Source organism: Ostrea edulis, chromosome 6 (genome assembly GCF_947568905.1).
Source record: "Ostrea edulis chromosome 6, xbOstEdul1.1, whole genome shotgun sequence".
Lineage (NCBI taxonomy): Eukaryota > Metazoa > Mollusca > Bivalvia > Ostreida > Ostreidae > Ostrea > Ostrea edulis.
The window spans coordinates 70878915-70891119 of NC_079169.1; the positions used below are offsets into that span (position 1 = coordinate 70878915).

The following is a 12205-nucleotide window of genomic DNA, read 5'->3' on the forward strand; positions in this document are numbered from 1 at the left end:
GTATATCTAGTGCACTAGTTCCATACAATGATTATTGAAATAAAGAATATTGATATACTAAGGGAAATTGGGCTCATTCTTGAAATGTTCTTATAAAAAATGCTGTATGCAGACTTTAATCACTTACAACCGATGAATCACTAATAAGACTGCATTCCAGGACTGTGGTAAATAATCGGGATTGTTATTTTGCTATTTAAACGATCACTCATGGTGATTTGTTACTGATTAAACTGATGTTAAACACTGTCAAATGTCACAATTCATAAGTTGTGAGACAGGAAATTCCAGTTGTGAGTACAAGTCAGACATAAACTTCAGAGTCAAAATTTTATTCTCACAAAAACGACTTACATGTCAGTATACACAGTCATTACAGCAACTGCCTCTATACTTTTGAATAACTCCTAATGACGTAAAGCTGTTGATCAACAAAAGGGTGTGGAAGACATCAAACTTGTAACTTACCATACGGATTTCCGTGGAAGACATCAAACTTGTAACTTACCATACGGATTTCCGTGGAAGACATCAAACTTGTAACTTACCATACGGATTTCCGTGGAAGACATCAAACTTGTAACTTACCATACGGATTTCCATAGAAGACATCCAACTTGTAACTTACCATACGGATTTCCATAGAAGACAGCCAACTTGTAACTTACCATACGGATTTCCATAGAAGACATCCAACTTGTAACTTACCATACGGATTTCCATAGAAGACATCCAACTTGTAACTTACCATACGGATTTCCATAGAAGACAGCCTTTCCATAGAAGACATCCAACTTGTAATTTACCATACGGATTTCCATAGAAGACAGCCTTTCCATAGAAGACAGCCAACTTGTAACTTACCATACGGATTTCCATAGAAGACATCCAACTTGTAACTTACCATACGGATTTCCATAGAAGACATCCAACTTGTAACTTACCATACGGATTTCCATAGAAGACATCCAACTTGTAACTTACCATACGGATTTCCATAGAAGACATCCAACTTGTAACTTACCATACGGATTTCCGTTTCCATCCAAATAAGGCCCTGTATCTCTAGAGGGTGTCTTCCCCGATTCTCTAGTCCATTGGAATTTAGAGCCATCAGTGCAGTTAGATTGGTACCGACACAAGTCTGGGTTCTCGACGTCACACATCACGTCCACCAATGGATCTGCATGAAAGCAAATCAAGTCAATTCATTTTAGATGAAAATAGAGTTCACATTCAAAACAGATTCTATTTTCTTTTCCATTATATAGTAGCCTGTAGATTTTATAATTACCCTCTTCATTCATCCTAGATAATTTCTCATATTGATACAGAAGATATTACTGTGACTTTCCACCAGAAGACATTTAACATACACACACACACAACTATAAAATTATACCCCTGGTGATTTTCACAGTTGTTTATCTCAATCTTTTTCAGTTTTAAATTTCATTTATCTAAACGCTATAGCTAGGTTATATTCACTGCAGTTTTTGTCCAACAGTGACCTCATATATATCCATGTACAATATTTCATATCACACATGTACTAGTCTCTGTTGAGTACATTTCATCTTATTTCTTGTAGCAGGTACTCTTCAGAAGTGCTTAACCTTATCAAACTTCATTTTCACGCTATAATCTGACACAGATGCTTACATGGACAAGTTCCTTCATTTGCAACAACGTGGTCAATTCCAAATACTGAATCACATCCAACACCATGGGAAGCAGCAAAAGTCATAGAAACAGTGTCGTTGTTTCCCTGTATATTCACACACGCCAAATACCAGTTATCTCCCTGACTACCAGTCTTAGAAAAGACGTCTCTCTGGGTGGAACTGGAAACTGAGTTGATATACACATTCAGCACTCCCGTATCTGATCCATTCATGTGGTAGTAAAAGGAAACCTGCATGTTTGTTGAGACCTGAAATGTGGGTGTAGAGAGGCGAGCTACTGCACCCTCCTGGTATGTCCGAGTGTTGACACAAGTTCGGGTGTACATGTAATATCCTACAATGAAACAAAGTCCACTGAACTATTCTGAGATCACTGTTTAATGAAAGATGGAATCAATTATATATCATTCTACAAAAAGAGAGTATCAAACCTGAGATGCCATGTGATGGATCCTGGAGAGGGGCATTATTAACAGCACTGCCTCTCATCCAGTAAAATTGTGATGTGCTTTGTTCCAAGACATACGAACAAACATCTTCATTTTCAAATTGACAGGATGCAGGGTCTAAAACACACATAAGAAACATCAAACAAGCAACTAATCAAACTACCTCATTGGGAAAAATTTTTCCAGAAACTAAATTACTTCTGAGACATTTTTCAAATTATAACATAGAATATCAAGGCATATTGTGTCATGCAACAATGAAATGTTACAAGCCTGAGGGCAAATTAAGTGAGTATTAGGCCTTATAAACAGATTTTCTTACGTGGGCATTTGTCTTTAGACACATGAACTGTATCAATCTCGACATTCTCTAGAACAGCTGACCCTCGAATGGCTTTGAACTCTAAATGACCCATCACATTGTCCACAAGAGGGACACACAACCATTTCCAAGAGTTAATCACATTTCTACTGGATTTCCACAACAATGACGAAGATCCTGCTTCCTTCTGGCTAATCTACAATTCAAGATACAAATTTTGACTACTAACAGCTGCATCATTCTAATGAGTAAAAATCCATATAATATGCTTTATTTGTTTAAGTTTAAGCATAAAATTATCAATAATTAGTTACACAAATCTATTCCCTTAGTACTGAACACACAAGGGTAGAAAACAGAGACTGACAACTGACTTAATTTGTGTCACGTGAAAAAACAAAGATGGTCTAAATCTCCAGACAAAGAAAGATAGGCCAATGCCATCAAATGTAACCATAGTAACAGTGTTATAATTAAAACTATAATACAAAATTTAAGACCACCATGCATGGTTTGAGATATCATGCATTAGCATGATGAAGGCGTCAAACGTCAATATGCATTGGATCATCACAGTATTAACATGATGAAGGCGTCAAACGTCAATATGCATTGGATCATCACAGTATTAACATGATGAAGGCGTCAAACGTCAATATGCATTGGATCATCACAGTATTAACATGATGAAGGCGTCAAACGTCAATATGCATTGGATCATCACAGTATTAACATGATGAAGGCGTCAAATGTCAGTATGCATTGGTCACGATCATAAAATGAGAGCACAGATTGAAGTATCATGTGTACTAGCATGACATACAACTAGGTCAAGACAGTGTGTGAGCACAGTTTAATACAAAGAGATTCAAAGGTCAGTAGAACTGTGACGAGATTATATATGCATGACTGCAATATCATACACAGGACTAATTAAACGATGCATTAATTTGAGAAAGATGCGACTGGCTGTCAGCATATCATTCAAGAAAAGCAGCTACAACTTAAGTAATCCACCTGAACTTTCTAAAAGTGATACGTCACATAATGTAGATGTGATATACTTCACAAAGAATAAAAAACCCAAACCCCTGACTAATACTACGATTAAAATAATGGTATATAGAATCAGTGCATTATACAAACATAGAAAAGGTAAAAGTAAATGACAATCCTCATTATACTGGCATCTTCACAAGGTGAGTGGTTGGGAAGATGATAAAAATCAGAATGTCTACGGACACCAATAATGGTAAAACTGAAAACGAGGCTAATCTATATACAGACAATAACATGAGGGGCCCTGTATGAGAATATTCAGTTACATATCTTGTCAATACTGGACTAAAGAAATTGGCTAGTTCAATTTCAATTGATAATTATTGAATTTCATAAAAATCTAATAAGACTTGTTATATATAAAATCAAATAAATTTTTTTTACAGCTTATAATTTATTCTGTATTACAACATCAATAACAAATTATATCTAAAAAACTTTGAGTATGCTTACATGATATAATCATACAAATCTGCCTTAAATTTCGAACTGACAATGCATTATACTTGTAGATGCACACAAGCTCTAAAACTAACTAAAGTAATGCAGAAAGGGTTGTCAGGTTGAATTGAGAGTGCTGCGAGAAAGGACATATGTAATTAATTACTGGCTTACTGCAAGGTGAATCCTATTGGGGGCACTGTGACTATACATATAAGCAACACATTATTATTAATGCCATAATTGTCCTCTAATTTGTTTTAGTTAAGACATTCTAAATTTGCAGGGTTGTCACTTTCAATGTTTTGGTTTTAATTGTCTGTTATGGTAATCAACAACCCATGAACATAAATATGAACTACTGTAACAGTAAAAATTCAGAATGTCTACTGATGATAAATCTAAATATAGACAATAACATGATCGAGTGGTCCTGAATTGGCATTTTCAGATACATATAGTAATCTATATAAACTAAGGTTATTTAATATATGATATGCATTTTTAAAAAAAATCTGTAATGGTAATTTACTATAGTAAAAGGCATCAAAAACTTTACAAAATTAATTTTATTCAAAACATTGCATGTGTAGCATATTCATGAATATATGTAACAGAATAATGTTTCGACTTCCCCAGCCTACAATAAATTGTTCATTAATACAGTGGGATCCGGTTAATGCAATGATAGTTTAATACGACAACACAGTATATTGCGATGTTTTATTAATCCATTTCTTAATAAATCAATGTAAAACCTCATTATCATAATGCTTCACAGCAAAACTCGCATATTACCATGTCAAAATCTTGTCAATCCCCCCCCCCCCCCTCCTCTAATATGACTGTTATTTTGATGGAGGTGTGAAGGCTCCACAACATTGTTGTGTACACTAAATATCTTACAGTACTTTAAAATTCCACATAGTTGGCTTCACTGAGATTAGTAATGCTCCAATGCACAAGGCTACCTGGACTATATAGTATGACGACCATCATTTATCTTGTTCAATGCACAGTTAAAATCGCAGGAAAGGAATGATTTAGCTCCATGATTTATGTTTTTGGGGTGATTTTTTAAAGAGGGGGGGGGGATTTTTTTTTTTTTTTTTTTTTTTTATATACACGAATACAATATTTCATATTCAAATAAAAATGTCACACCTCCGGGATGCATGGATCAGCTATAGGGAAATTCAGAATGATCTTTGATCACTCAATCAGAAATATTAACAGTAATTAAGCAAAGTAGCTGGATTATTTTTCATAATTTAAAGGGAAAGGCAACCCTAACCACATTGTTGCCTTTTTGAATAAAGTATTACTTACTGATATCGTAAATGACAGTCTTTGACAACAAAAATCCTTGCTTAACAATTAAATCAATATTAATCTATCTTATATTTCAAATTACCTGCCGCTAAGAGAGCGGCCATTGAAGTTTAATTTATTACGTCACACCGTCGGTTCCGGTTTATTTCATCAGCTGCACTGTACACATGAAAAGTCACGAACAGTTAAGTTTGGAGCCGTATAGATTTGGGCCCGTTCTTTCGCAAGAAGAATTAAAGAAAAGAAGACGTTCAGTCCAGTCGCAGACCAGGCAGATGGTACTCGTTTCTTCATACATGTAAATGTCTCAAACCTCAACTTGTCATTATGCAAATGATGGATCCATAGTTTACATAGTATTTTCTTTTCAAATAACTTTGTTGATTCAGGAATTTCGGGGGGGGGGGGGGGGGAGAACTTTTTTCACCCCCCCCCCCCTTCGCATTAGTGTAATTAACTGCTTGACAGGAAAGCATCCACCTATCTACAATGTATTCGTAAAATCTACCACATGCACATCTTTGATGATCTTAGAATCTTATCAAAACCGGAATAGACGGTGTGACATCAAAATTATTGATTTTTGTGGTCTTGAATACAAAAAGAGTTCCGCAGCATTGCAGCTAGCCTCTATAGATGGCGGGAATTTCAATTTTTAACATTTTAAAATTGGTACTGAAGCTTATCTAGGCTGTATATCAAAAGAATAGTATGAAAAATCTTTATCATATAATTAATCCCATCATTTATCATGTAACATTTTTTTGGGGTTGCCTTTCCCTTTAAATAATTTCAGTTCTTAGTGAATGCGCTTTAGTTGTAAACTGTATAAGTTAAATACAATATTACTTCAATCATATAAATACATCTATATTAATGGCTGGGATTTCCAACAGGGATGAAAGTAGAATCATGAAGTTCATTGACTGGGTTTAAGTGTGATATGTCTATAGCTAATGTCTTATTTCGTGGATGTTACATGAACTCCGTGTTAGATCAATGTGATCGTTTTACACTTTTCTCAAAACGATGCTATATTTATCAAGTATATTCGTTTGAATTAACTTTTGACTATCATGTTGCAAAAATTGTTTCTTTGATACAATGTACTAAGTTCTTTAAAAGTATATTTATTTGAAAAATTCTATATGTGTATGTGTATAATTGCATGATTTTATTGGAAGTTTAATAAACACATGGCCAAATTAGGAATTTCATATTAAACTAAAGTCTTTCCTAAAAGTTTTATCTTACTAATAAAGAACAACTACTTTTTTCTGTACAGTTTTCCAATAGTAACTGCCAGTGTCCTTGGGCAATATTCCCTGTGACCGTTTTCGTGCATTTTGAGCAATAATGTTATTCATAAGATCAAATTACTAGCAGTCTAGAGTACTTGGGGCTTACCTGTTGGTGTTAATTTTGCCATTAGAATGACTGACAGTTTGAAACAAACAAATGTGTTTCAATTTTTCATGTGCATTAATTTGAAGATACATAATACAAATTGTGTAATATATCATATTTTGTAAATATGGCACAAGGTCATGTAAACAAATTATCAAAAAAATATGATAACTTGTGTTTTGGCTATCATAAAATACATGCACAATGATAGTATAGAATAATGGGGGCAAACACGAGTTCCTACTGACTACTTCTAGTGAGGACTACAGCTACTAAGTTCACTGGTACTAACTATATATTTAAACCGCAAACACTGCATAAATTAAGGTTCCATGCCATTTGTTTTTAAAATCTATCTTTTCTTTTTTAAACATCAAATATATCTAGTCACTAATTACTGTATCTAAATAGTGAACTTTGTTATAAAAAAAAACCTCCTCCAAGTTTTTTTCTTTCCCGCTGAATCAAGGACAACAAAGTTTTTACAGATGGCATTAGATGTATCAATGTTTGCTTGCATTCATGAAAATAAAAGTCTCACAAATAACTTACCAGTGATGACTTATATTAGTGATCATAGCTAGGTTTAAGAAATTTTCCTACTTTACAGCATGTCATTCACCTATATATACATCGATTTTGAATTTAAATTACTGAGAATATATTTTCTTTTGTTAAATTGTTACAGTGTGAATCTAGTAATCAAAACAGGTACATAATTCTAGTTTGTGTATACTGTTTGTCTCAGAATGTCATCACATTATTTTCGGAAGTTTTGAATACATGCTGTGCAGCTGACTTAGACGCAAGGATTATGATTGACAGGAGAGTATTTTCTATCTGGGTTAAATGACATCAATGTCTCTTACCTCCAGGGTACTGGTCCCGTTACAGCGACCGTGCGACATTTTGTACAGGACTTGTAACGTCTCTCCAGAAGTTGTATTTAGAGGAATGGTGAATGTCGCAGATTGCCCTGGTTCACCTTGACTGGCATTAGCTATCAGTACCGCACCTGTGTATGGCAATTGTTAGGATTTTGTGAAAAGCAGTTAAGGAAACAGATTAAGAAAATTACACAAATTGGGAAATTTTGGTACATAAACTGGTTCAAACTGCTAAATTCAAAAGTCTGCAAAACCATGTTGCTGCTATTGACTTAATGCTAAATTTTATCTAAATTTATGAAATGTAGAACTACCGGTAAATAAAAATTTTATGAATATTATTCAAATTCTGCAATTGTGTGAAAAATATATACATTATTTATTAATTCTTGTACATGTATTTATTGTCTGTAAGACAATAACGGCCCACTTTTGAATTGTCTCAAATTACTCTACCCATGAAACATTGCATGTTACAATTAATTTGTCAACTCTCATGACAACATCAAAACTCAACATGTCAAAACCACAAGGTAGTTGTAAAATCTAATAATAGTATTTTGTGAGCGCTTGTTTTGTCTAATATATTGATATAGTTTTATGGGATATGCTAAACAAAATTTTAGAAAAACTAATAGGAAACTCTTATTGAAGCACACATGAATTTGTAAATGCAGGGATTCAAAATACTCGAGTTAGAGGACCATGAGAACTTACATGTAGCATACTACCCGGCGACGCGCCAAGAATCAAGTGGCCCGGCTACCGTACAGTAATGAAAATTTTGACCTTCTATTGTATAAATATTCGGCAGAGAAATGAACAACATATTTACAAATCATGTTTATTTCACCAATGTTAAAATTTGAAACATTTATATGTCTTAAAATAAGCAACTCTTGATTGACTACTGTCTCCAAGGACGCGAGCTTGAAGCCGCATTCACCTTTCAGTTTCTTTGAGATTTGTATATCTTTCATGCAGAAAAATAATGATCAACAGAATATAATGCACATTTTGAGTTAAGAGAGATAACTTGCAATTTGTGTTACCATTCCTAGTAAACTGCAAAACATGGACAGAGCACCATTTAAGGTGGCTCACTACACCCAGAAATAGTTTCTCAAATCAGTACCAATTGATTTAATTATAAAAGATATGATGATATACAATAAATGTATATGCCAAAAAAGGCAAAAAATATAGAAATTTGGATAAAAACATGATTTTCCAAAAAATTATTTCCAACACACATATATAAAAGACTCTGGAGGATTTGAACTCGAGATCTGCGGTTCACCAGACCAATGCTTTAACCACTGAGCTATGATGATAGACAAACAAATCGATTGATACAAATAATTTCACAAAACATTTAAATCACCATCTTGTGACGTGGTGTCATACAGAGTATAAGCTTTAGTGTAGTGAGCTACCTTAATTGCTATAAAAAATTTTTTGCTGCTGAATAATATCATAACATTTGACCAAAAAGATTGCAAAAATATATATAGATATCTATGAAAAATGATCGATCTACATGCATAAATTTTCAATCATTGAAATGAAATGTTACACATACTTTTCCTTTAAAATAATTCATCACCTGATTGTGAAACGTTTGAGAGTTTCCACCTAAATGATGAAGGCGTCTTAAATTTGGGGCAGTCTACATCAAATGGGCAAGCCCACGGATCATCGAACGTACAGGACACATCCGGGAAACCTACAGTGATAATTAGATATCAATTACACAGGGATAGATATTGTGAAACCATAATTCCCAGAGAAAGAACATTTTGTTATCATTGTAAAAACATTGTTGACGATGAAAAACATTAACTATTCCAAAATTCAAGAAAATAGAAAACAAAACTACAAACAAAAGAAAACTTGCATTCATTTTCCTTAAAAAAAAATTGGCCAATTTTGCTCAATTCAGTCAGCATTATATCAGCAAATGAAATCTACTTGCATATCAAAGCACATCACTCTATGAGAAACTGGAACCCATTTTTACATGCATCGATCATCAGATACTTTAGTACCAACTGTATAACATATTCATTATCATAACTAACAAAAGTTTGTATTGAACAACATCAAAATAATAATAATTTTAAACAAGAAATGTTTTAAAAACATATAAAGCCCCATGTGGCAATATGAAGAATATGGATCATCTACTAGTCAGGGGCAACCACAATACTAAGTTTGTTCTCTCCAGTGTACCAATTTTGATGTCTGTTAAGCAGAGGGTTCTCAAGACAATGAGCAGACAATAACTTCTGATGTCCAAAGTAGTTTGGCAAATGACCTTGTGATCTCAAAATTAATGTGTCATTTACTTCTTAGGTAGAACCAGTGTACGAAGTTTGATGTCTGTCAAGCAAATGGTTCTTAAGATATTGAGCAGACAGTATTTACCACGTACTGTATAGGGAAATATAACTTACGGTGAAAATATTCACTATGTTCATGGTCTAGATAAATCCGCGAATTCAAGAAACTGTAAATAAGTTTGATTAAAAAAGAGGTATCCTTGTTTTTTAGTTCACTTAGACTGTCTGATAATATCAGAATTTTATGTAGTCAATATACAAAACACGCCCACTATCAATGTAGCTTTCTATAATTACGATCTACAACTATTTCATTCATTTTTAATTGCCATGTATTTTATTCTTCATGTCTCACTACTCAAATCAGTAATGATTTAATTTTATTGATCTTTTAATCACCCCTTTATTATAAAGTTAGAGCCAACAGGCGGCCTCCATGGGGATTCACACGCGTGTACAGGCTCCCTGCATACTCTTACCTCAGGAATTAATTATTTGGTAATGTGTTAATATGGTTGTGTAAGTTATGCTTTTATTTTTTCCAATTATCTACGTCATTTCGAACTTTACAGTGACAAAACAAAAACATCTATCAACGTAATTGACATGAATGTGATGAACTAACGCACTAAACCGGCAATGATGAATAGCTGGATTAATGTTTCTTTTTGTTTGCCTACTTCTTTGCCAAAGTTACTGAATGTTTAAGTATTTAAACCCAGTGAGTTGTTTAGTTATTGAATTGAATACAGTTCACTTATGCAATTGCTTATCATCTGGGGAAAATGGAGTTGTCACTGACCCTTTGATACAACACAATGTGTTATTTAAAAAAACAGGGGGGGGGGGGGGGGGTTAGTGATTCAAATCCGTGAATTCATGAACCCATGATTGTGTATAAACAACAAAAACCATGAAATTTACAACCTGTGAAATTGATCCCCTATACAGTATGCCCAGTTTGACCCTTGACCTTAATAGGGGGCATCTACTTTTTAGGGGAAATAAGTGCACCATATTTGATGCCTGTCAAGCAACTAGATAAACTAGACCTGTCCTTAGGGGACTTAGATGCACCTCATGGGGTTCATCCATATTAATTGGATCCTATTTAAAATGCTGTATTGCTGGAAACCAGAAAGACACAAGTATCAACATCATTCATGTTTCACCTGATTAGATTACAAGATACACTACATACCTTTGACCTTAATATTTATCAATAATCATGGTGTAAGAAAGAGGGTACAAATTTTCAAGAAAATCCATGCACTAATCACTTTATAGGAAATGTCTGGACAAAATCATGTCCACTGAGACAGATTGATGAACAGACAGAACGAACAAGAGTACCACAAAAGGTACATAAGCCTGCAAAAATGTTTACACAGGGTGTTTTTCTTAAGCCATAATTTGTAGAACTTTGCTTCAGGTAGTATCAACCATCATCAGGCTGTGACATACTTTCTTTGCATAATTTGAATATTTCCTAAAAAAAAAAAAGAAAAAAGAAAAAAAAAGGGACAAAGTTCAACAACCTGTAATTTTTTAAAACATTGAAGGAAATCAAAATCCTTGCCACATGCACATCTTCAATACCTATATAAACACTGTAAAACAAGAAGGTTCACACTTGAAAACTGGGAGGAGTTCACTGAACAAATCATGTATTCTCTTTGCAATAATTTCTCCAAACAGACTAAGTTCAACAACTTGTAATTTTCTCAAAAACTGAAGAAAATTAAAATCTTTGCCACATGCACATCTTCAATATCCATACAAACACTCTGTAAAACAAAATGGTCCTCACTTGAAAATTTATGGGAGGAGTTAACTGGACAAATTATGTACCCTCCATATAACAATAATTTTCAAATAAAGGGGCAAAACTCCTGCAAGAGAGGACTAAATGGATCAAAATTGCAACAAGATCTAGAGTGACCCACAAAGAAGCTACATAGCCAGTTTCAGCTTGATATGTGACAGAGAAATGAAACTTGAAACAGAAAACCCTGAACGGATGGACAGACAGAAGTACATCGCTGTACCGTAATACGTCCCATCTAAAGACGGGGGTATAAAAATGGACTTTATGATTCCATTATACCCTCTTCTAAACTTATGCAGTAGTCTCTGCAAAAGAACATTTTGTTAAAATGACCAAGTCCATAAAGTTGAAAAAACACTTGTATAAAATGAAAAAAAATTGTCCAGTTATAATGAAAATATCAGGTGCACATCTTCATACAGTGAATAAAGAGAGTACAAATTTTTCAGAAAA

General features: G+C 33.9%; 1 protein-coding gene across 1 annotated transcript in view; it reads right to left on the reverse strand.

The window, feature by feature from the left end:
- LOC125683627 (MAM and LDL-receptor class A domain-containing protein 2-like) overlaps positions 1–12205 on the reverse strand; it is a 202632-nt gene that overhangs the window by 32603 nt on the left and 157824 nt on the right. Inside the window, exons 67-72 of the mRNA XM_056140659.1 lie at positions 9189–9308; positions 7565–7710; positions 2457–2652; positions 2117–2251; positions 1663–2019; positions 1025–1183 (exon numbers count right to left, since the gene is read on the reverse strand). Of these exons, the coding sequence (XP_055996634.1) occupies positions 1025–1183; positions 1663–2019; positions 2117–2251; positions 2457–2652; positions 7565–7710; positions 9189–9308 (1113 nt within the window). The remainder of the gene's footprint in view (positions 1–1024; positions 1184–1662; positions 2020–2116; positions 2252–2456; positions 2653–7564; positions 7711–9188; positions 9309–12205) is intronic.